The sequence below is a fragment of the Harmonia axyridis genome, chromosome 3 (genome assembly GCF_914767665.1).
Source record: "Harmonia axyridis chromosome 3, icHarAxyr1.1, whole genome shotgun sequence".
NCBI lineage: Eukaryota > Metazoa > Arthropoda > Insecta > Coleoptera > Coccinellidae > Harmonia > Harmonia axyridis.
In genome coordinates, this window is record NC_059503.1 from 39,063,210 (window position 1) to 39,086,844 (window position 23,635).

Sequence of the window (23,635 nt, forward strand, 5' to 3'; positions counted from 1 at the left end):
CAATTTATTTGTTTGGATTCCGAACACCGACTGGAGAACCAAAAATGGCGGTATTATGAGCAAATTTGATCTCTTGAATTTTTTCAGTCCAACACACGGGTTTCATCTAAAAAAATAAAATCTACGTATGTCTCTGCATATATTGTCATATGTATGTATTAACGATATTGTTATGATCATGCACAGAAACGGTTTTTATTTCTTCAAAGCGAAAACCGTTCATCGGCGGATTGAAAAAAGTCAAGTGATCAACTTTGGTAAGAAATGATTGGGAATTTCAAAAATAATTTTTATCTCAGGAAAAATTTGTGACGTACCATCTCAATGTCTGCCAAAATAGGCAGGTCAAATTACGTACGAACGCCACTGGTGGAAAATTAAAAAAAAAGTGATACATTAAAATATGATTCTTCATTCATAGTAGGTACATGTATGACAAATTTCATTAAAATATCTGAAGTGGTATTGTAGATATCAATTATAAATGAATTATTTTTGAACATTTTACCACCCTATATCTCAAAAGGAAAAACAACTAGGACATATGTTCATATGAAGTTTTTTTCTTAAAATGGGCCCAAAAATCTCCCCCATGAATATTGACATTCGATTAGGAAACACCCTGTATATCAGACTTATATAGTCTGTTTCTGTTATCAACAAGGGATCCAGAGAATTCCACCAAAGTTCACAAAAGATAAAAAAGGCGAGTGTTAAATTTCCAATTGGTCAATTAGTAATTTTTTATAAGTTTAAATTACAGGGTTTAGGACCATTGAAATCAGGCGATTAATTGGGACTAATAAGCCAATGTTTCGTATTTAGACTTTATCAAAAGCGAAGCAATTAGTATTCCAATTTAATTGTGTTTGTTTATTTCAAGCTTTGAAATATCGCCCATGATGAAAAGCTCCTGCCTTCACGGGAGTGCTTCCCTAATTTTTTTCTACATTTTATAAATGTAGATAAAAGTATAGTAGTAGTAAATTTTCGTTTAAAAAATAATGAAAATTTATTCTACATGTTTCCCCACTAGATGAAATTCTATCTCAGCTTCTGAAAGTTCTCATAGCCAAGTCTATAACTTAGCGAAGAATCAGGATTAAAAAAAACATTGAACATTCATATTTTTCGATACAATAACGCACTGTATACGCGTAAAATAAATTGATTTATTGATGTTCCCGAAGAAAAGCTATGAATTATCCACACATCTTAGAAGCCCTATAACAGATTACCTAGTTTATTTAGAAACGCGGACTGTTCATAGGTTTCTCTATTTCACAGTGGAATGAAAAAAATTGAAACGCAAAGTCGTCATTATTGATAACTCTTTTGACTTCAACGTTATATTTGGTTGTAGTGTTTTATTTTTTACAATCTCTGAAAATGGACAATGATGCTATTAACGATTCAAATACAAGAGATTTGAATGATGCAATCGATAGCATTCAGGATTCTGCATCATATTCTATACATGGTTTACTTAACAGTTTAACTTCCAGTGAGAAAGACTCTAATAATGCACAGGATAAATACGGTAAGTGTATGTATATCGGGCATTCGCATGAAAATAACCGACAGAAACATTTTTTTCAATGTTTGGAAATGAAATCAATAATATCGCTCGATATTTAATGATGAAAAAAAACGAATAATTTATTGTAAAAGTTGAAAATCACTCGGTTGACATTCAAAAGATTATGTTCTTTTCGTTAGGTACGAATTATTTACTTGACACAATAATAAATAGATGTATTACAAGATGGGGTGCCCGATAACAACGCATTTAAACCACACTATTATTACCGACACTGATATGCAATTGAAAAATCTCTAAATAAGAAAGTCTTGTTATTATATCTGAAATTTTTCTGTAGACAAAAAGTGTATATACTTAATTGTTAGGTAAGTTCGAAAGAAAGAGTAGCGTAAGGTGAACTTATTTCGCCCAATAAAGATGATTATTATTATTCTAGATGTTCTTTTCAACAAATCATATTATTTGTGATCTGTTAACTGTTTAACTTGCAACATTTTATTACAGAAGGATTGATAATTTAGTGAATATAAAATTACTTTTTTGAAATAGGTATATACATATAATATATATCTAGAAGTATTTATTTAACTCGAAATGCAAGGAAAATTTCATTTTAAGGAATAAGTTGAATATCTACAGAGAGTTCTAATGAGATATTATTAGAATGAACCAATTATCTGTTTGTAAATGTATAGTTACAATCTCACAGTACTACAATTGTTATTTATATAATTAAAAAGTGGAAAAAGAATTACTGTAATTCAACTTCGATTCAAATGAATTTCCAACGTGTAAAATCCAATACACCTTTCAAATTTTTAGTGAAATGGAATAAATTTTATATATACCTTTCTTGAAATAAATTGTGAATTTCATGTTATAAAAAGCACAGTTTAAGCATCTTCTTCTCAATTAATTATTTTGAAATATCAATATTATTTCTCAACCAAATTTAACTAGAAACTTCATATAGTATGGTAATGAAGAATGCAAATATTATTCAAAGACGTTAAACATTTCATGTTCTAAATATCAAACAGTTTCAATTACGAAACAATTTTTTTTCATTATAAATCAAATTATCTCCTGTAAAAAATTCCAAGTCCATTATCTTATAACCTATGAAGCGTACTCTATCACGTTAATTTCATATAAAGCTAAAGAATGAAAACTTTCACTAAAATCACTAAAACTTTTTAAGAACCATAACAAAGTGTAGGTATAACATTTGGATTGTAGATGAACCCGATGACTGATTAAAAATGGCTAAATAAAAGGTTGAGACTTTCAAATTGAATTAAAACTCAAATTCAATTATCATCTCTGGCTATTAAATTAAGGGGAAAGATAAATATAATCAAATTGAAATATTCCTTCTTTACAATAATTAGATTTATTGATCAGTACTTACAAGATTAAATGCCAGCCGAAGATACTATTGTAGTTATCACAGTTTGCAATATAAGACTTCTTATGTCGAGGATTTTTCTTGAATGTTTATAGATTATTGCAGGAATTTTATAATTTAATGACATTCCTTATATTGTCTTAGGTGATTCTATCATAAAAAGTTGATTTTCATTTGCAGGTTTTGCAGATCATCTGCAAAGCTACAACTCTAATGATGAAACAAATTCACCTCCAGGTATATCCTCTACTTCCAAAAGAAAGCAACGACGATATAGGTAGATAAAAACACAAATGAAATTGTTGTGGTTTTGCACAAAAAAACTTTTCCAGAACTACTTTCACCAATTTCCAACTGGAAGAATTGGAAAGAGCTTTTCACAAGACCCATTATCCTGACGTATTTTTTCGTGAAGAATTAGCAATGAGAATCGATTTAACGGAAGCTAGAGTGCAAGTGTGGTTTCAAAACAGAAGAGCAAAATGGAGAAAAAATGAGAAAATAATAAGTAAGGGAGTTGATTTGCAGCAAAACTTGAATATATGTAAGTAATAGGGTCCAAAATTTGGGACACCTGTAATCACAAATGCACAATTCTTTCAGCTTCCTCTCCAGTAGGAAGTCCTCTCCTTAATTTCATGCCAACCTGTGATCAGCCCGCATCTTCCAACATGTTTTTGGGTCTAGACTGGCCGCATGTTATGCCTTTTTCAAATAATTCTTCGATACCAATGGAGGACCATAATACCGCCAATGAAAATTGTCAGATGGAACCCCAACTGCAAGACAGATTACAAGAAACCATGCTGATTGCTGACAGAATAACAAATTCTTTACACCATGCAGAAATAATGGAAGATTCCATGTTATTGCAAGACGATTTGGGAGTTGTCATGTCAGATAATCATTGTGATATTTCCATTGATCCTGAGCTATTGACTTTGAAACCTCCTAGACATATGCGGAATGATTGAAATTGGGGATGACAAAAACAGCACTAGTGAAATAATATAAATTTAATATTCATATTTATTTACAAAAGTATTAATTTTAACATTTCTTCAAAAAATCTATTGGAATTGTTGATTATAGACACAAAAATCTTTATGTCAATTTGAATTGTTCAGGAGCGTTATCATCATATAAGATATCAATTTCAGAAATTATTGATTGAATTATAATAGTAATACTCATTCAGATTTGCTCTTGCGAATTTTCTTATAAATTTCAGATCTTACAAACAGGTCTAGTTTCTGTACCTGATTTTGTTTTTCTATGAACATAAAAATAAATTTCATTAACATATTTTAGTAACTTCCCTGAATCATCCGTCCTTGAAACATTCAATTGAATGATGAAACTAAGTCATTTATTTGATTTATTAGTAAAACAATAAATAACAAAATTATATAATCTAAACAATTTGGGGGAAAACCCAAAGTTATATAACTACAAAGTACTCATGTTGTTTCATCAGTTTCACGAGAAATGCAGTACAAAAATAAATTAATCGAAATCGTTCATAAAAAATAACTATATTTACTCACAGACAAATCGTCTAGAATTATGCTACATAACTATACTCTTCGCTGGAGTGTGCAGTTCTTTCAATATATTGCTTGTCTATTAGAGATTCAATACATTTCTTTATAAGTTGAACACTTGGAGCAAATGAGGTTTTCGACTGGGCATAAACCTATGGGAAATCAAAAATGGATTAGATTCAAGATTAACAAAATATCAATATATTAAAGACTGGTTCTTTCTACAGCGCAGTTTTTATCTTTGTATAAAACCTGCACTTTTGGAATAAATTTATTTATTCACATGTGAAAATACCGGCTCTAAAAACTATGATCTCAGAATATTTCCAAGCAAATTTAATATCATCATCATTTCACAATTTGTACTTACCTCTTGTATTAAAGCATTATGTTTCAAAACTTTCCTAGCTTTCATTATCCTAACAATAGCAGCTTGTAGGTACATTTTTCTATCCTCTTCAACAGAATTTAAAGTTTGTTCCACCTCTTGTGGAGATTCTTTCTGTACAGCAGCAGTTATCCTAAACTTTGTTCTTTTATTCGAATAATCCATATTCAAACACAGAACTGTAGCCTCTGTCAGCTCCTTAAAAAAAATAAAGAATTGAATGGAACATCAATTATAGTTGATCTAACTCACCTCTGTGTCTGCCACTAATAGTTTTGATTCTACTAAACTTATTGCATGTCTTTGAAAATGTTCCACATTCAATTGTAACGTATCTCTTATCTCTTTGCAAGTTAAAGTATTTGTATTTTCGAAAAGCAGTAAAATAGCCATTTGGAAAGTTTGCACAGTGACAACATATGATTTCTTAAGATAACCTAATCGTAATTCAGCCTGACATAGATGATGAAGCCAAGTCAATTTCCTTCCATTAAATCTGTTATGGTAGAATGCTTCAAACTGAAATTTTTTTAGTATATGTAAAAGTAATCGTTTCAACTGATACAAATCTTTTTCTAATGTTTGCTCTAATCTAACTCACCATCTGTACGCTTTTCTCTAGTTGCTGAGGCACAGCAAAAGGTGTAACAACTGCTTGACCCAGTGGCCAGGCACCAGCTTGGAGGACATAAATACTAAAGTTAATACCAAGATCAATATTATCCTCTTTCAAATAGACTTGGAACTTATTGTTAAGATCTGCACTGACAGACATATCAGTGAACATTCTGTGTAATTTACTTGTAAACTCATAACCACAGGCTTGTTTTAATCTATTTATCATTGTCTCCTCAGCGTCCATGCTCTGCGTTTGTTGGTGTATGAGACGTTTTGCTAGCATTCTAGAATAGAACTTTTGGAACACATCCTTGTCATCAATATACTTAAATATTATTATACTCTGTGACAACTTCTCTTCAACCTGAAATTTATAGAATAGTTAAAAAATAAAGAATAAAAAAAAGTGGTTACTAACAGGCATAACTTGATTTAAATATGGCATAAATTTACTAACCTCAAATTCACTAACACCTTTACTAGATTTTTTCAACAGAGTATCACAATACTTAGCCAGTAATTCTGGACTACGACAAGGGCTCTTTCCACCATTAGGTCTGTGATTTATAACATAACTACAAGCCTTATCCAAAGCACCCATGAAATTCTGGTCTGATTTAAACACTTCCTGAATGAGCAGTTTATATCTGCTATGCACATTTAACAAATTTTCAACAAAATTGATGTGAATATTTTCTCCCTGAAGATTGCCAATGGCCTATGCAAAATTGAGAGATTTATTGAGTGCATGTAATAAATAAAAACCCAGTTACTCACATTCAATCCTTGTGTCTTAATATGCTCTAAAACAGTCTCAACAGGAACTTGAATGGCATCTTGAACACTCTTCAATAAATCATACATGTTTGAGAGGTCTTTTTTTCTTTCAGCTTGAACCATGTTCATACATTCACTATAAATAAATTCTAAGTGTTCTTCTACCATGTGAGCTTCACAAGTGTGGGCAACCTGTGACAAAATATAAAAACCTTTTGGAACTAGTGCCAATCAAATCACTTTACCTTAGGCAGAGAACTGCTATGTAAGAATCTCCTAGCCCTGAACATTTCTTCCTCGAGCTTTAGCTTAACCTTTTCCATATACAAACTGACGTCTCTTTCTTGCAGTAGTCTAGATGCGTCTTGCTTAAAATGTTCACCGCTAGCAGTTAGGAACAGTTCTTCAAACAATTCTTGATATAACTGAAGCGGGGCTTTTTTTTTATAACCTTGCACCTACAATTTCGAAATCGATTTCCAACTTTGTTAGTATCATTTACTATTTATCTCACCTCTACAAAACTCAAAATGGTACCTCGGATAGCCTCTATGCTGACAGGAAGTGTTTTTTGAGCCCTATCAGCATCTATTGCTTCTAATAAGAGATCTACTAGTTTTTGACCTATTGGTAAAATCATTCGAGACTGCCATATTTCCAGAGCCAGCTCACCTATTTCCATCTGTTCCCCTACGGAAAATTACATTTCAATATTTTTGATGAGGATGGAATAATTAAAATGAAAATAATAAAATCTTTGATTCTTTTAAGCGTTCCAGATTTTTGGAAAGCTGCGAGGTAATTCGTTAATGATTTTTGGAGTTGAAACGGGAAACAAAATGTGTCAACAACATAATAATTATCAATTGATAATCGTTATTTCCGATTATCAAGTTATCAATCTATAGGGAAGTAGTACGATCCAGACTCAGGTGCGTTGGTTTGTAGGAGCCTTAAAGGTCGTTCCCATTCCATCAGTCTCGAGAAGTCTCAATCATAAAGAAAATGCTTGATTGAAAGTGGCCTTGTCTACATTGAGCCGGCCATTCATGAATCAGAACAATCAGTATCACTGCACTAAACATCAAGCAGATGATTTCTTCTGAACAATATTTTATTGTTTTGACAGACGATAAATTCTTAATTTTTTTTCAGCTTTAAATTCTTTGTATTTAATATCTAGGCAATATTCACCAATTGAAACATCAAATTAGGATAATTATATCCAAAAGATGCAGAATGAGACTAATGATTTGAATTTTGAAAGTAGTGAATGTTCAATGAAAGAATGAATTTTTGTAATTCCCGCTTTTATACATTAAGTTATAACAGCTCGCGTTCATTCTGCAAAAACCTTGTTTCATCACCAATCAATTCTTCAAATAATGCGATAAACTCTCCTTCTGCTTCTCTTATTATCCATGCCTCATAGACACATTTTCTATCTGAAAATATATCTGAGTACAATAAGGCACAAAAAACACTTGATGAAACATTACTGAATACAGTCAAAATAACGTGATAGGTATATGTAAATATAGCTGCTACTCTGACTGAGACTGGCCAGCGGCAGTTTAGATTCTGAACTGTGACTGATGAACTGTGGCGTGACTGATGTGTGTGAACTGTGAATCAACCTTTAAGGTAAATGATATTGGGCGACTTACAATTGAACTAACTGTCTAGAAATTTTTTTAGATGACATGAAATTTCATTTAAAATCATTCCAAAGCAGAACATAGGACTCTTTTTGAATAACAAGATTACATTTTTTCAAATGATTATACATATTAACTTTAGAAATCATTTGATTGTGCTTATATGAGTTCTCAATAGAAAATTTTTTATAATTACCTCCTGAAGAATCAGAACTGCCATATATAATTTCAGCATCTGACATTTTGTGGGTACGAATATGTTGCTGGTTCAAATATAAATACAAGCTGTGCAAATATTGGCTACCTACAGAATAATGAGACCAATAATGGTGGTAGTTCTTGATTAAATTTTCCTCTCCATCATTCTGAACCTTCTGGAGGAGTAAGGTTACATGATCTATCAGGTATCTTTTCGTTTCCTGATATAATCTATCAGCCATTGGTTCCGGATGAGCCACACATAGTGCATAAACATCTCTACAACAGAAAATTAGGTTAAATATCTTATATAAATGGTTCTATCATTTTCATTATGAACAAGAAACAAGCTATTATCAAATTTCCATTGACACTTAAATTATTCAACAGTCAAAACTGGTTGTACTTGATGAAAATTAAAGTAAAAGTGGAAACTGAATAACCATAATAGCATTGAGCATGATACTGAAGATGTAAATCAGACTAATATTATTAATCCTTTTGAATGGACTTAATATTTTATATGGAACCCTGAATATGTTTGTACTAAAAAATGTTTTACACTAAAAACATACGCAAAAACAATAATAAACCTTCGGAATAGATCGAAAAACAAAACAACTCTCTTGAAAAATTTTCAGTTTACATTTTCGAATGGTTAGAATCCAAATATGGAAAACAAATTATATGTCCAGAGCCTTTCTCCTAAATCATAGGAGCTATTTCCATTAAATTTGGTATAAAATTTGTTTGCTTTATCTCATTGATAGTACTAGATCGTGAACAATATACATTCATTTTATGGGATAACAATTTGTTGAAAATTAAACTAATACATCATTATCAAAAATTTGATATCAATGACAATGAAGTTGAATCTTTAACTAATACATCATTGTCAAAAATTTTGAATATGACGCAATTGAAACCAGTAAAATCAATAATCTGGTTATAAATTGTGAAAATTTGTTAAAAGATCTTGTCAAGAGATTTCAAATTCTTTCATTGAAAACAGAATAACTCAATTTTTAACGAACATTACTCCAAACTCTTCTAGCTCCGATACAATAAATTAAAAACCACGATATATATCAAATATTTGAAGAAATCAAATATCAAAAATTAGAAGAGAAATGAGAGATCTTCCAAGTACAGGTATGAAATCCTTTTCAGTTTACACATAGTTAACCATTTTCATATGGTTAAAGTCTTCACAGAACAAAAGTGGCCATCAAAGTAATCTTTGAATTAAAATATATGAAACCTGTTGCACCTTTCAAGCATAATAATATCCTTACAGGCTCATATTTAATTTATTTTTTCAGAAACATTTTTATTGCATTGAGGGGAATACAATGACAGTTCTTTACATCTTCATTATTTTTTAATTGTGCAAAAAAAAAATTCCACAAAAACCAAAAGGTTTCAACAGTTCATCTAGAGAAATGAGATGAATTCGAAGGCATAATCTGCCATCATGATATTGTAGAACAATTATTTATTGCATATTTTATTTAATCTCTTGTGTAATCTGCCGTTGGTAGAAAGAAGGCCATTAAGTCAATTTTTGGTGATTTTTAGTTTCGAAGTTTGGTAGATTGATTTCCTTATTTTCTACCTTCCTACGAAGTATGGATTAGATGTATTAAGTATAACTATCCTATAATTATTTTGAAGATATTTAAAAGTGGATTGAAACAGGCCATATAGTTAAGAAATCATCGTTTAGGGAAGCAAGAACGTCGCATTTATTACATACAAAGCTAAAACACCGAAAAGTTGAGAAAAAATCAGCCTTTTCAACTAATTATTAACACAATGATTCCCTGTGAATAGGCTAAATGTTTGTCATTATCTTAAAAATATAACTTTAGACTATACAGCCTTATTTCTAACGGGGACAGTATTTATTTCAGGTAATTAATTTATCATTCATTAAATGGATATTCGAATATCAAAATTAGCATGAGTAATAGTTAGTCTGAATATTTATTAAAAGTAATAAGTTCAATTGGAAATACTTCCCATTTTTATAATATCACCTTTGAATTAAATGTTTGATCATAATTTGTTTTTACTTTATAATTCCAAACCTAATTTGTGGAAAATAATAATACCTTTTTTTCAATGAGATCATATAAATAATATCATTCTTTTGCATTTATTAGGACCAATAAATAGGCATTTTTGTAATTGCATATTGGTTATTTTATCAATATTGTGATATATACAAAGATATCATTATTTGTTTCAGTATGGAATATGAGAAGTTTATTGAAAATTAAATAGAATATCATGGAATTATTGAAGATTTACAAGAATATAATTAAGAATACAGTTCCATTCTATTTTAAAAGAAAACATATTTCTGCTCTGATGTGTACCAAATAATTCAAAATTTGTATACATCAACACATTTACAAATTCAATAATATATAAACAAATACTTACGAAAATCTATCATTCCAAACACTTCGTGGAACATGTTTCAAGCTGATCACCCCTTTTATTGTCTCCTTAATTGCCTCCCAAGTAGCTACAAAATCTACTTTTCTTGGTTTCAGTGACATTTTAATTTTTACCTAACACCTAGTGACACTGCAGATTCTAAAAATAAAAATATTTATTAATGAACGTCCTCAAAAATATATCATTCCCAACCTGTATATGTTTAAAAATAGTCTTTGCACTTACATTTGGATTTTAGGTTCGCAATTTTTGGGCAAATTGGCCTTGACTTCAATACCAAAAATTTTCATTAAAACTTTGGAATTCAACTATTATCCACCTTATCGTTGTTTCTTAATTTTTCGGACTGAAAGCGGGTTTTTTTGTTTTCTTGAAATTGTTGTTAAATAAACGATGAAAAGAATGATGTAGACATTAGACAGTAAATTAACCTACGTACTCGAAACGAAATCTTCGAAAATATTATTGTATTCTCTGGTTGATTCTGACATTTAATGGGTTATTGGATAAATTCGATGATCGCGTCGTTACATTCGAACTATCTTCATCGGATCTTCCAAATCAGAAAAACTGATTTTCAATTTTCAACTATTCAAAAGCAATCCCTAGACGTTCGATATTATTGAAGAATACTTATTAAACAGGTTTGTTGATCATTTAAAGCTCTTCTACACGATCGATATACCCTCTCACTTTATTGTGATGAATTATAGTCAGTCTAGCGAAAGCTGCTAAAAAAACAATAAAATAATTAAAAAATAATTTTTGTGGTTTGAACACAGTGAACTGAGTGGAGTTTTCGCAGAGAACAATTGTTTTCTTTAGTTATCTATACGCTCTATTAGTGTGACGTCACACATCGCCATTTTTTGTCCTCCTGTCAGTGTTCGGAATCCAAACAAATAAATTGTTATTCAAATTAGTACGGTGTCGTTGAAGGAATTAGCTTATTTTCATTAATAACAGTATTTGAGGAACGATTTCAGTATTAATTGATAGACAGAAGGAACGAGGTTAATACCAGTATAAGTTTGAATCCTGTATCATTCTTCAGATTTTGTAAAAAGACGTGTTTATTAGTTGAACTTCAAGTTCGAACTTACTGGCATTAATCAACGACAACGTACTAATTTGAATGACAATTTGTTTTCTTTGGATTCCGAACACTGACAGAAGAACCGACAATGGCGGTGTGTGACGTCATCACTAATATCACAGACTAGTAATCTGTGCTAATATAGAGCGTATTGAGTTCACTATTTGAATAACTGCATATGGTTTGATTTTTCTTGGATAATTCCGAGTAATTTACATCAGCACCATATAAAGCTACCAACCTGAATCGAAAAATATCGATTCCATGTAAAAAACTTTAGTTTTGAATTAATTTTTTGTCGTTCAAGAAATAACATTTTGCCATAGCAATAAGAGAGTGATATTAATGATAAAAAAATATTAGCTTAGATTTTTGATATTTTTATTCAATTTCGATATACTCCTTGTAATAAACAAATATGCAATAGAAATAATAAATTGAGTATCTTTTACATTCAATATAGTATGCGAAATCTACGGTAAAAACTCCGGTTACTAGATTGCAACTGATAAAATAGAGCAACGACAATAAATTTTCCAATAGAATCAAATATTTAGATTTTTTTTTTGCTATAGTCATCTTGAAGAACTTTTCTCCATTCCTCTTATATTCTAGATTTTCATTCCATCAATTTCTAGTTCTAACCACTATTTACCTTTTCTATTTCCATCTTTTACAGTACCTATTCATTTAAATCAAGCTTTATAGACAGATGAAAGTGCTTCATAGAAGAATTTCTACCATAAAGCTTGTTGAATTTAGAGGGTAGGCGGTATGGATGTCTACCTTTTTCATTGTCTTTCAATAAATATAATATATTTATATACTTTAAACGCAATAAGACATCGAATATTCTTGCTACATATACAAAGCAAGTTGAATAATTCGCTTCAGTTACTACATCGTAAATTTTGGTGTTTCTGTTATTTTTAACTACCAACACTTGTTTTTTCTTGCCTTGTATATGATGCTATAACACATGTGAATTTTCATCCAAATATTTCCTAATCTATATAATATCTTCACAATTTCATTATATGCTTGAAGATCTGTCAATTGTATTTACATATTGAATTATTTTACACAAATGTATTCACACAAATCTCATTTTTACAAGTTGATGTAGTTTTTTGAGGAGTAACAAGTTCTCGTTTTACGGTAGAATTTAGAAAGTTTCAATTTAGATTTGCATATAACAGTATCTAGTGAAAAGTTTGTTATCTAGGATAACTATTTTTTAGATTTATTTCTAACATCAAAAGTTTCGTTTATCATTATCAAATGAAAATACTCAATAATCGATATTATTATGGGGTTTTCTTTTTATTGTATTGTTGAAAATGGAAATTTTGACTAGATCGAATTACGTGTATTTTTTTAATCGACTAAATATCGAGTGGATACCAGAGAACAGATATCTGTTTCAATATATTTCTCTCGAAATATATAGGTTAGGTTCATTTGGACTTTGAAGTCCTAGCATTTTTTATCTCGTTATAGGTCTCTGTTTCCAACAAAAAAACTTAGTCGTTGAATCCAGGAGAAAATATTGAGTTACTATTCAAAATCAAAAACTTCTTCCTACTACAGTTATCAGTTGTAGTAGTCGGGTCAATTTGGTTTTATAGTTTCGTCGGGTTTTCATCATATTTTCAAAAACCTTGTTTATTTTTCGATTAATTTAATTTCGCTCAACATTCTCTCCAAAATATCTAATAAAACTATGATCGAGAAGAAAAAGAAATTTCTTTTAGGTGTCTGTGATATGAAAATGACTAGATTTAACCGGTTTGTGGAGCAGGTGTGCCTGACCCTTGCGAAGTCTGTGGTGGCATTGGCGGCTGTGGAGGTATTGGAGGGTAGTACTGCCCGTATGGATTTGGGGGCTTTTCCTCTGGCATAAATTTCACTGAAATCAAAAGTATTAGTCAGCGGTTCTCAACTTTTTCGCAAAAATTGAAAAGGCCTTTCGATTTCGAATTTTTTTTTCAACACAAATAATGGGTTTCGATTTTTGTGAAGTTATTATTCAATTTATTTCTGAATAGGTAATATGTGACATTTATTGCAGTCAACTAACATGATCTTTCTTGCAATAACTACTCATCAGTATGTTATCAACAAAATAATTGGGTTATGTAGGAACTTAGGTATTGGGTATCCTATTTGTTGCCTCCCATTTCAAAATAAAGAAATCAATTTTTAATACTAACTGTTCTACGAAAATATTTTAGGAATCACTTCAAGACGGTTCTCATAATAAGACTCCTTGAATTTATGTATTCTATTTTCTATCGACTAAAATTTAGAACAAATTTGACGTTTGGAAAGAGAAAAAGTTGAGCAAAATTTAGAACAATACCTATCTAGTTTTTCTCATTTATTCGGTGAACACACACTTAGTGATCAGTTAAAAAATATCAGGAAATCCTGTTGAAAATCATATTACCAGCAACATGCATAATGACACGGAAGTTAAAGCATTTTATTCTCTCAGCAAATATTCGCTAGATTCGTTGAATTTTTATATATCTACAATAAAATGAGTTAACCGGAATATAATGATGAATGATTTCACGACCCTATTGTTCCAAAGAGTTTTTTTAGCGGTGTTTTTGCGCGATGGTTTCAGAGGAACGACGGGCTATAATCTTGCCAAAATGTACGTAGGTACCCAATAATGGTCAATTCTCCTTACTACAAGTCCAAATTTAAACTTAATTATTATGAGCTTCATTAATTTTTCTTCAGATTATCTGCCGGGAATTCAGTTTCAAAATTTTTTTAAATTGCTTAGTAAAGGTTGCTCGAAGTGGTGCGTATAGTAGTGCCAGTTCCCAGATTACGGATATTATACGTAATCTGCGAGCCCAGTACTGAGATGCATAGAAAACCTGGTGTGTTCACTGATTCGATTTTGTTTCAGACTTTTTGAGATAGTCCACCTGTTGCTTTGGTGAAAACTTACCACAGTTCTGTAAAGTGGCGCTATTCAGAATTGTTCGAATATCTGTCTGGCGGCGTTTAAAAATGAAATAATGATTTGAGACACTACAAACTTTCACAAGAAATTACAATTCAGGTCGTATTGCTTTTGAGGAAACTTGGATCATTTGGCTTAGCTTCTTCTTTTCTGTTTCTAATGCGTTCTTATCTGAGGGGCAGGATGAATTATGTATTTTATAATGGCTTCAAATCTTACGAGTATGAGCTCAAAACTGGGGTTCCTCAAGGATCTAGTCTAGGTCCATTATTGTTTGTCATCTTTATAAACGATCTTCTGTGCTCTCTTAGTTGCAGGGCTTTGGCCTATGCGGATGATTTGAAGCTTTATTTGAGAATATGTCGAACTGCTGATGTTTTGCGTCTTCAATCTGGTCTGGAGTTTGTCCACGGATGGCGCTTGCGGAATGGGATTATTTTGAATTTGAAAGAGTGCTTTAAAGTTACTTACACGAGAAAAATGCAGCCGCTCACTTTTAATTATCATATTGGAGACCACCTGATTGCTACTGGAAGCCGCTTTCGTTACCTGGGAGTGCTATTTGACAGCGATTTGAGTTTTGTCCCACACATTGAAGAGATATGTGCCTCTTCTTGTAGGTTATTGGGATTCCTCTTCAGAAGCTTTAGGGAGTTTGATGATTTGTCTGCTCTCAGAAGCGTTTACTTCTCGCTTGTTGTTAGTAAGTTGGAATATGCTAATTTGATATAGTTTCCAATCAACTCATCTCACTCCGGTTGAGCGAACCCAGAGGAAATTTCTTAAGTATATCATGTTCAGGAGGACGGGGAGGTATCCTGAACGTGGTGCTGATCTTTCGGGTATCATGGAGGTAATGGGAATTTCAATTTTCCTTACACGTCAGACCACACAGTGCGCAAGATTCGCACGGAAGCTCCTTAGCGGAAGAATAGACTGCCCTTTCCTGCTTTCCCGAGTCAACATCCTGGTGCCGAGAGTGGTAACCAGACATCCGCTGGCGTTTGGCCTACCTACCCCTTGGACCAACATACTGTGTATCGGTTTTGTGAGAGTTCTAATAAGCTAAGTTTTGATGTGTTTTTATAGTTATAGTATTGTACTTAATTTTCATAGTTGTAGAAAATTTTGAGTTTAAATTTCTGGGATGTCTTTTTCTTATTTATGAAATGCTTATTTATTTGTACCCTCTAATTGGGAACTCTCCTGTTGGGTATAATAAATATTTATTATTATTATATGAGTGGAATATAATGAAATACGGCTATTCCTAGTATAGAAGATTGTCACGAGAGTCGAAAATCGTGAGAAATGTCAAATATAAACGCTGTGTGTGCCATCCGGGCATAAGTACACACCAGGGTCACCAGGATTTCTATGCATCATAGGTCATATTTACGGAACCCATAGTTGAATTTGGTCCTTTAACAAACCGAACCGCAGCATTCGGGATACGAACTGACACTGGAAATTTAAATGTTTTAGTTCTTTCCGTTCGCTATTAATCGTGTTTACGGCTCATATCGTTTGAGACCCTTCCCGGCCTAAAATTCGAAAAATACAGATATTGTGAAGAAATTATAGGGTGATCCATGATCCATTAGAAGAACGAGCGCTCAAAAAAATGAAATTATTACACATACGCTTAAATACGAAAACAAAGATGGATTAATACGTTGTTGTTACTAATTTTTGACGAGGAGATTAATTGAAAAGAGAAAAAGAAACATTATTTTTTCGAATAAATCCATAAAAAATTTCATAAATTATTATGTTAATAACTGGTGTTACATGGTTAGAATCCTTGAAGATTCGAAATGAACATGAATATTAAAGAAAGAGGCACATACATATAGCCCACTGTAATGAGCTGATACAAGGTTGATCATAAATATTATGTCTATGTATACCCAGATAAGTAAATTGAATAATTTGGATTCGATTACTTTATCTGAATAATGCTAAGCAGTACTCTTAAATACATATGCCTAATAGGTTGCATACATAGATGCATTGGCTATAACATAGATTAACACACAGTGGAACTAAGTACTTGGGTCTTTGGGTAGTACCTACATAGCGATAGCACATGATTTTATAGTATATACAAAGTCACTTGGAGCAAGCCAAGAAGATTTCAATTATACAAGGGTTTTCCAGAAAGTCCTATATGGGACCAGTGAATTATTGCCTAACAATAGTTTTAAAACACCCCGGTATTTAGCGGATCGCAGTATTCACTTTGAAGAAACATCTGATGGCCAAGCGTTTTTATGGGCTAGTTCAAGTGACTTTGGATATACTATAATAGAGTGCGTCAGTGGGGAGTCCTAATTAATCAAGAAATAGTATAAAAATACATTTCAATTTCAGAAGTTTGAAGGCTGTAATTAGGAAATAAAAGTTTTAATTCCTGTCTGTCTTTCAGTAGAAATGGAAAAATGAAAAGTTATTTTTGTGAAGTATAATAATGCAGCCTTAGTAAATTGAAGGGAAACATGCAAAAAAGAACGAAAATGTAAAACTAACCTTTGCTAGTAGTCCGAATCGTGTGTCTGTGGTGAAAATTGTTTTCTTTGTGAAATAAATAATATTATTAAGCGTTCTAATATTCCAAGAGTTCTTGATTCAAGAAATGTAAAAAATTCAGTTTGAAATTTGGTTCAAATAGTTTTGAACAATTTAAGATGTGTTCTGTATAGGGTTTAGAAGTTCTTCAATTATTATGTGTATAATTAGTATCGCTATATCATAATTCCATGGTGTGATTCTACGACAAGACTTTTCTGTCTAAGGAGTGTGATCTAAATCCACTATTTACCGATAACTTCCGCGTGAATTGAACAATGAAAATCAACATTTTATTTTTTCTCGGAAACAATGAAAAAATATTTGCTTAATAATTTATCTTTTTCAGTAAATTCTCCCCTTTTGCTTTTTCTTCGGAAAGTTGGAATTTTTGAACTCGTAGGTACCATTTTTAGGAATTGCTAACTAAAAATAATGAAAAATAGGTGGGCAGTTGTCATAAGGAAATTGCTTATTATCGGTTTCTAGTCTGTTGGTTGTAAGGCATCCAAGTTTCGATATCTATCGTTTATACGTATATACCTACGTTTTTCAAAAAACTAATGATATCTAATTTTCCATCCGTTGATTTTACATGGAGTTCACGAAGCAGGGGGAACATGTCTGTCCTTTTTGTCGTAGAAAAACCATTTGAATTATGACATGTACCTATACTTGCGAAACTGGCGTTAAATTATGATGAGAAAAAAGGAAGCATTACTATCTACACTAATTAAATACCTACATTATGTATATTTTCATGCAAAAATTAAAAAACATTACCTTATGAAGTAGATTGAACCAAAGGAGTATTGTGAATGATGTAAAAACATTATCATGATACTTTTATTTTAATATTTCTGATTTTCTAGTTCTCAACTTCCGTAGCATTTGACTGTTTTTTTTTTTAATATTTACAATACTGGTTGAAGATACTTGAATGAATATTTTGAAATATATACGACTTTTTTTAGTTTAGTCGCATGTACAAATAATTGAATACAAATTTGTTAAATACAGATATAATACAAACATATTCAAAGGATCTAGTGCTACCATTCTTTTTGTCGGTTTGTCATATATTATAATTTCTAACTGAAATACCATCAGTCTCCTATTTTACCGGTTTTTCCAGTGCGAGACTCAGCTGTAAGAAATTTTAGACGATTTCAGAAGTATAAATATAAAAAGAGGAGGCCACAAAACATGCAGTAGAACATACTCAGCTCGATTAACTAAACAAATAGAACAGATTCGTAGTTTGTAACACCATGCAATTAACTTAACTGAATGAAAAACATTTTAAAGAAAATGAAAACTATTATTAACAAAGTAGATTGAAACATGAATATTTTTCGAAAAACATAATGCAGTTTTTTTAATTATATTGTCTACTTTGTTGAATTGAGAAAACAGATTTCATTCCACTTTGTCTCACATTTTTTCAAATTAAAGGAGAACAATGCATAAAATAGATCTAAATAGGAAAGACAGACATGGAAGCGGTTTAACACCAATTAGTATTTTTTTAATTACCCAATTTACGTCGATAATAGTAGCGCAACACCCCTTAGAAGTTCACTATAGAAGAAAACATGAAAATTTTTCAGGAATCATTATTGTTATAAAATAAAAATGTATGTTTTGAAGAAAAGTTACTCTTAGATATAATAACATGGATGCTTAAAGAATAATATACATCGATATGTTTTCATTACTTACTGACAATAATAGCTAAGATCACCAAACCGATAAGCCCCATAATAATCATCATCTGTAATTTAAAAGAAGAAAAGATTTAAATCGAATCATATTCATTTCGATGTGAACCTACCTTCAAATTTTGCAACCAGAATTTTCTTTTTAGTCTGCCTGCTTGTTGTTCAAATTGCGATGCTCCTTGCTGCAGAGCATCTAAAAAAAATCTAAGTTAGTCTTGATTATAGTTTTAACTAATTCACAAAAAGAATTATTTTGATACTTCAGAAAAGTAAGTGAAGAACACATTAAAAAAAAAAATATTCGAGATATATGAACTAGAAACTTAGCCATCTCTTATAGTGGCAGTGAAACAGCCTGTTTCCAATTAAAGTTTGATCAGTGTTCTGAATAGTGATCTGTTCAAATCATTTAATAATTTTCTCACAATATACAATCAAATATTGTATATAGTAATAGTATAAAAATAAAATCTAACAAGAATGGCCACATATTTTTCATTAATTACATGAAATAAAGAACAAGTTGAATATATCCTTAGAATTGATAAGTTCTTCACTAGTATTTAGCAATACCAATTTTTTTTATATTATTATTATATTATTTATATTATTATTATATAAGATTTATTGAAGATATGATATTGAGGAGATTAAAAAAAAATTGGTGTAAATTTTATATTTTTAATTGAAGAAATACTTCAATTTCTACATTCATGCATACATTATATCCAAATTAATTGTCGTTACAGTATTAAGTTTGAAGTTACAATACTTTCAAATTCTTTGGTGTCCATTTTTTGAAAGTTATGCCAAATGTGATTTATACCAAATATACCAACAAAATAAATAACAAATTTGTTACAAATATTTCCAAATCAACAAGAACTAATTAATGAATTTTTAGATTTATTTACACCCCATTTTGAGTGTGTGCAAAAAATACATCCAATATGTCCTTTACTGTCTGTGGTACACAATTGTTATTTTTAAGTGCTTTCAAAGCATTCTGGCAAGCTTTACAGTTCCAGGTGGGCGTGAAACTTTTGTCCTCACATTTGATTAAGCCCAAATTCACGAAGATGGCATTGAAAACATATGGAGAGTTCTGTTTTGTTGCAGCCCATGTAAAAAGTTCTTTATATAAGCTTTCAGTAACATCCAACGCATAGTTTCGTACCATTTCCTTTTTGCTTCCATACAGGGATGACACCTTCATAACAACATTGATGTAGTCTTTTAATATTATCTCATTTCCTCTTTTTGCTTCTTTTAATATCAAATTTTTCCTTTCGTGGCCCAAATTCAGAAATTTTTCATCACTAGGGTCTTGAAGGAATTGGTCGAAGGTTACATTGGTGGCTTCACTTTCAGATTCGGTTTCTTCATCTTCATCTTCTTCATTATCATCTCCTTCATCTTCTTCTAAACTTCCTAGTACTTCAGATTTTCCAATTTTCTTAAATTCTTCTTTGATTTTTTCACAACCTTCATCTCCAAATTGATTTCCATCTAGTATTACATTTTTCAACTTTGGTTTGTTACCTAAAGATTTTGCTACTGCAATTCCTCCAGTTTTTCCTATCTCGTTGAAACCCAACATCAATTGTTCAAGATTTAGGTGTTTATCTTTTAATGCTTGGGCTAAAATTGTTGCCCCGATTGTTTTGAGTAGACAGTCCCCAAAATTGATCTCTTTCAAATTTTGTAGATTTGGTAGGGCTTGAGCTAATGCTTCAGCTCCTTTAGGCCCAATTGTGTTGTCGTTGAGATTAAGTATTTTCAGATTTTGATTATCATTGAATGCTTTTGATAAAGCTGTAATACCTGGGTGATAAATTCCATTTTGAGGCATTGCTATTTCTTCCAGTGTTCCAATCATCTTGAAAACTTCAGCAAGAGCTATAGCACCTTCATTTTCTAATCTGTTTCTACCAGCTATGAAAACCCTTAATTTGAGAGGTTTTCCTTCCTTTTTACTATGATTATAACAGTCTGTTAATGCAGATGCTAGTAGTTTACCTCCGGTTATTCCTAAACCATTGTTGTTCAATCTGAGTTCTTCCAGGGCAAAACAAGAAGCACTACGTAGTAATGCAGCCAAACCTTCAACTCCAATAGGACCAAATGCATTGTCACTCATGTCTAACTCTGTTAAACGGCTACCAGCTTTGACTAGACCATCACCGAGGAATTCTAGAGCTTTGGGAATTTCTGTTTTCATTCTACCAGTGAACATGTCTTTCCATAAAGCTCTTTTAAATTCGGGGTGCTTTTCAAGTGATTTTCCAATAGCTTTAGCTGCATCCACACCCAAAGTGTTTCCTTCCATATTCAAGTATTGTAAGGATTTACATTTGTCGATTGCATCTGTAACTTGTTTGGTATCTTCTTCTGTGTTAAGTTTTAAAGATTTCCCTGCGAAGCTTATACCCGATTCGCTTACTTTAGTTAAAGAAAAGACGGTTGCAAGTTCATCCACATTTGCTGCCATTGCTCACGATTAATCTTGAAATGGTAGTCTATTACAATTTTTGTTGAAACTGATGTTTACTTGGGTATTTACTAAGAAAACATTAATTTTAGGACACCTTAGAGAACGCTGTCATACGTTATTGATTATTTTCTAACCTCCAAATTTCAAACTGGGCGGCGGGATAATGTGCTCATAGAAAATTCTTATCAGAATCTGAAATAACCGTTCTGTCTCTTAGAATGAACAGAAAATTATTACGAATGAAAAAAATTACGTTGACGATCACATTGAATGGGATTTCTAATTCCACTCATTATTTAATTCAAATATGGTTATTTTATATCGACAAGATTTCAACGGATATATAGCAACATTACTAGAATTTGAAAACCACCTATTGAATAACGAGCATGAAATATATTTGACATTAGAAATGTGATCACAATCGTGCGAATGATATAATGATTTTAAAGACTGCTCACCTGCTCTATCGTCGAGTTCTGATAGCTTCTGATCTCGTTCTAGAACTTTCTCAACGTTGGTTTTCATTATATCGACAACTTCATCAACTTGGGCCTGGGTCTGTTGAAGTCTTCTTTGGGCCGCCACTTGTTGAGGTGTTCTAGGGCCCCCAACAATTCCATCTTCACCCCCACCTGCAGCTGGCGCTCCTAACGAGTCCCCCGCCGACCTTGGAAAAATTATTTTTTCATAAAATGTATTAATTGGATATTACCAAATTCAAACATACATGGAAGTAGAGAGGCTATCAGTTATTTTAGATAAATTTTCCAATATAAATCAACAAGTGAAGAAATTTTAGTGCTCTGTAGTTTCAAAGCATCAGCCATCACTGCCATTGAACGATAATTCAATTCAGAGAAAATATAATAATAATAATTTTTATTTCTGACCTCTAATAATACGGTGCTTTTTGAAGAGAAAATTTTTGTTGCATGAAGAAAAATTTAGTTTTCAGGAAAAATACTAAATCTAAGAAGTGAAAAACTAGAATTAACTATTTCGTTTCCGGCTAATAGCAATTCTGAATAAATTTTTCATGTTGAAACACCCTTATATTGCATGCTTTTCAAAAGTATATAAAGTAAATTCAATAATTTTTTTTGTGGTTATTCGAAAAATTACATATAAATATATATTTGTCTGGACTTTTTCATAGGTTTCATAAACGACATAAATTTATCTTTGAATGAGATATCTAATAATTTCTATAAGTAAGCGCTTGCGCTGAATCAAAAATCAATTTTATTTTCTTTATAAATTAATTCAGATTAAGGAAATTCAATTTAATGCACTAAGAAAAAAGTGACTTCAATGATATCCGATCTACCTATTAAATCTTGTTTTTTTTTTGAAAAAAATTAATCCAATTCTTCCTCAAATTTACATTCAATTTCGATCAGTTAGATGTAAAAATGTATCAATGACTAACAGGAATTGAAAAAATCAAGCGACATAATTTCCAAGAGTCTTTCCAAAATACGCCTCAAATTCAACCCTTCGGAAAAACCTCCCTTTAGTAAGAGTCACTCCGATATCTCGCTTTGAACTGAATACGAAATCTTAGTTTTCGAAAATTTTCATATTTTTTCCAATTTACATGTCTAGTCGGATGAAAGCTTGTTGGAAAATTTGTACTTACATCTTCTAAAATATGTTTTTAACTAAAATCTCCGTCCACAAACGAACGATGGCTGATTCTCCCGTATTGATGTGTGTGACGTCACAATGCTGTATAAGGCAGGCGCAGGACATAGAGAAGGATATGATTTTGACGTAGGTCAGTGGCGATGTTTCCATTAATGAATAAATAGAAGAGTACGAACTTTGGGCGGTGCGAAAAATTGAACCAAATGTTCTGTGGTTGATGCTGCCACATTTGATGGTAATATTAGATACATTTAAAGATTTCAGATATCATTCTGTTTCGATGCGTACATTCATTAAATATAAGAAAGGTGTCGCAAACATAGAATCTAACTATTTTAAAATTATCCCTTTTGAGCAAGGGCTTTTCATGGAATATATTCGATGTTCTGTTCTTTTGTGTCTGCCCTAATTTTTACGTTTATCTGTAACTATGGAGACGACTCTTGACATTTTGTGGGAGTGTTAACTTGGCAGTTTGGTGTTTTCCGCCTACATCGTATCCAAATACAGAATAATTGGA

The 23,635-nt window shown here is 31.5% G+C and overlaps 4 protein-coding genes across 7 annotated transcripts; 1 reads left to right on the forward strand and 3 right to left on the reverse strand.

The window, feature by feature from the left end:
• Nucleotides 1-686: 686 nt before the first annotated feature.
• LOC123674993 (paired mesoderm homeobox protein 2-like) lies at nt 687-4,312 on the forward strand. The gene is made up of 4 exons (XM_045610203.1): nt 687-1,540; nt 3,132-3,228; nt 3,284-3,495; nt 3,555-4,312. The coding sequence occupies exons 1-4, from the start codon at nt 1,390-1,392 to the stop codon at nt 3,923-3,925; spliced, it is 831 nt and encodes a 276-aa protein (XP_045466159.1). The 5' UTR covers nt 687-1,389; the 3' UTR covers nt 3,926-4,312.
• LOC123674992 (cullin-2) lies at nt 3,953-11,077 on the reverse strand. The gene is made up of 11 exons (XM_045610202.1): nt 10,829-11,077; nt 10,586-10,741; nt 8,133-8,413; nt 6,793-6,968; nt 6,524-6,736; nt 6,279-6,470; nt 5,959-6,219; nt 5,485-5,865; nt 5,136-5,402; nt 4,866-5,081; nt 3,953-4,647 (listed from the first exon to the last, which is right to left on the reverse strand). The coding sequence occupies exons 2-11, from the start codon at nt 10,702-10,704 to the stop codon at nt 4,516-4,518; spliced, it is 2,238 nt and encodes a 745-aa protein (XP_045466158.1). The 5' UTR covers nt 10,705-10,741; nt 10,829-11,077; the 3' UTR covers nt 3,953-4,515.
• Nucleotides 11,078-12,063: 986 nt separating this feature from the next.
• On the reverse strand, nt 12,064-23,254 carry LOC123674995 (vesicle-associated membrane protein 2). Of its 4 annotated transcripts, none has more exons than XM_045610208.1 (6): nt 23,108-23,254; nt 21,927-22,135; nt 19,085-19,164; nt 18,973-19,024; nt 18,787-18,831; nt 13,474-13,608 (listed from the first exon to the last, which is right to left on the reverse strand). In XM_045610208.1, coding segments are annotated over exons 1-5 (354 nt in total). In that variant the 5' UTR covers nt 23,110-23,254; the 3' UTR covers nt 13,474-13,608; nt 18,787-18,820. The 4 variants fall into 4 exon arrangements, with proteins under 4 accessions (XP_045466161.1, XP_045466164.1, XP_045466163.1 ...); XM_045610207.1 differs by lacking the exon at nt 13,474-13,608 and adding an exon at nt 18,074-18,397; XM_045610205.1 differs by lacking the exon at nt 18,787-18,831 and having other exon boundaries at nt 12,064-13,608; nt 23,108-23,253.
• Nucleotides 19,639-21,626, reverse strand: LOC123674994 (ran GTPase-activating protein 1). Its single transcript, XM_045610204.1, has one exon. The coding sequence runs from the start codon at nt 21,460-21,462 to the stop codon at nt 19,882-19,884; it is 1,581 nt and encodes a 526-aa protein (XP_045466160.1). The 5' UTR covers nt 21,463-21,626; the 3' UTR covers nt 19,639-19,881.
• Nucleotides 23,255-23,635: the final 381 nt, after the last annotated feature.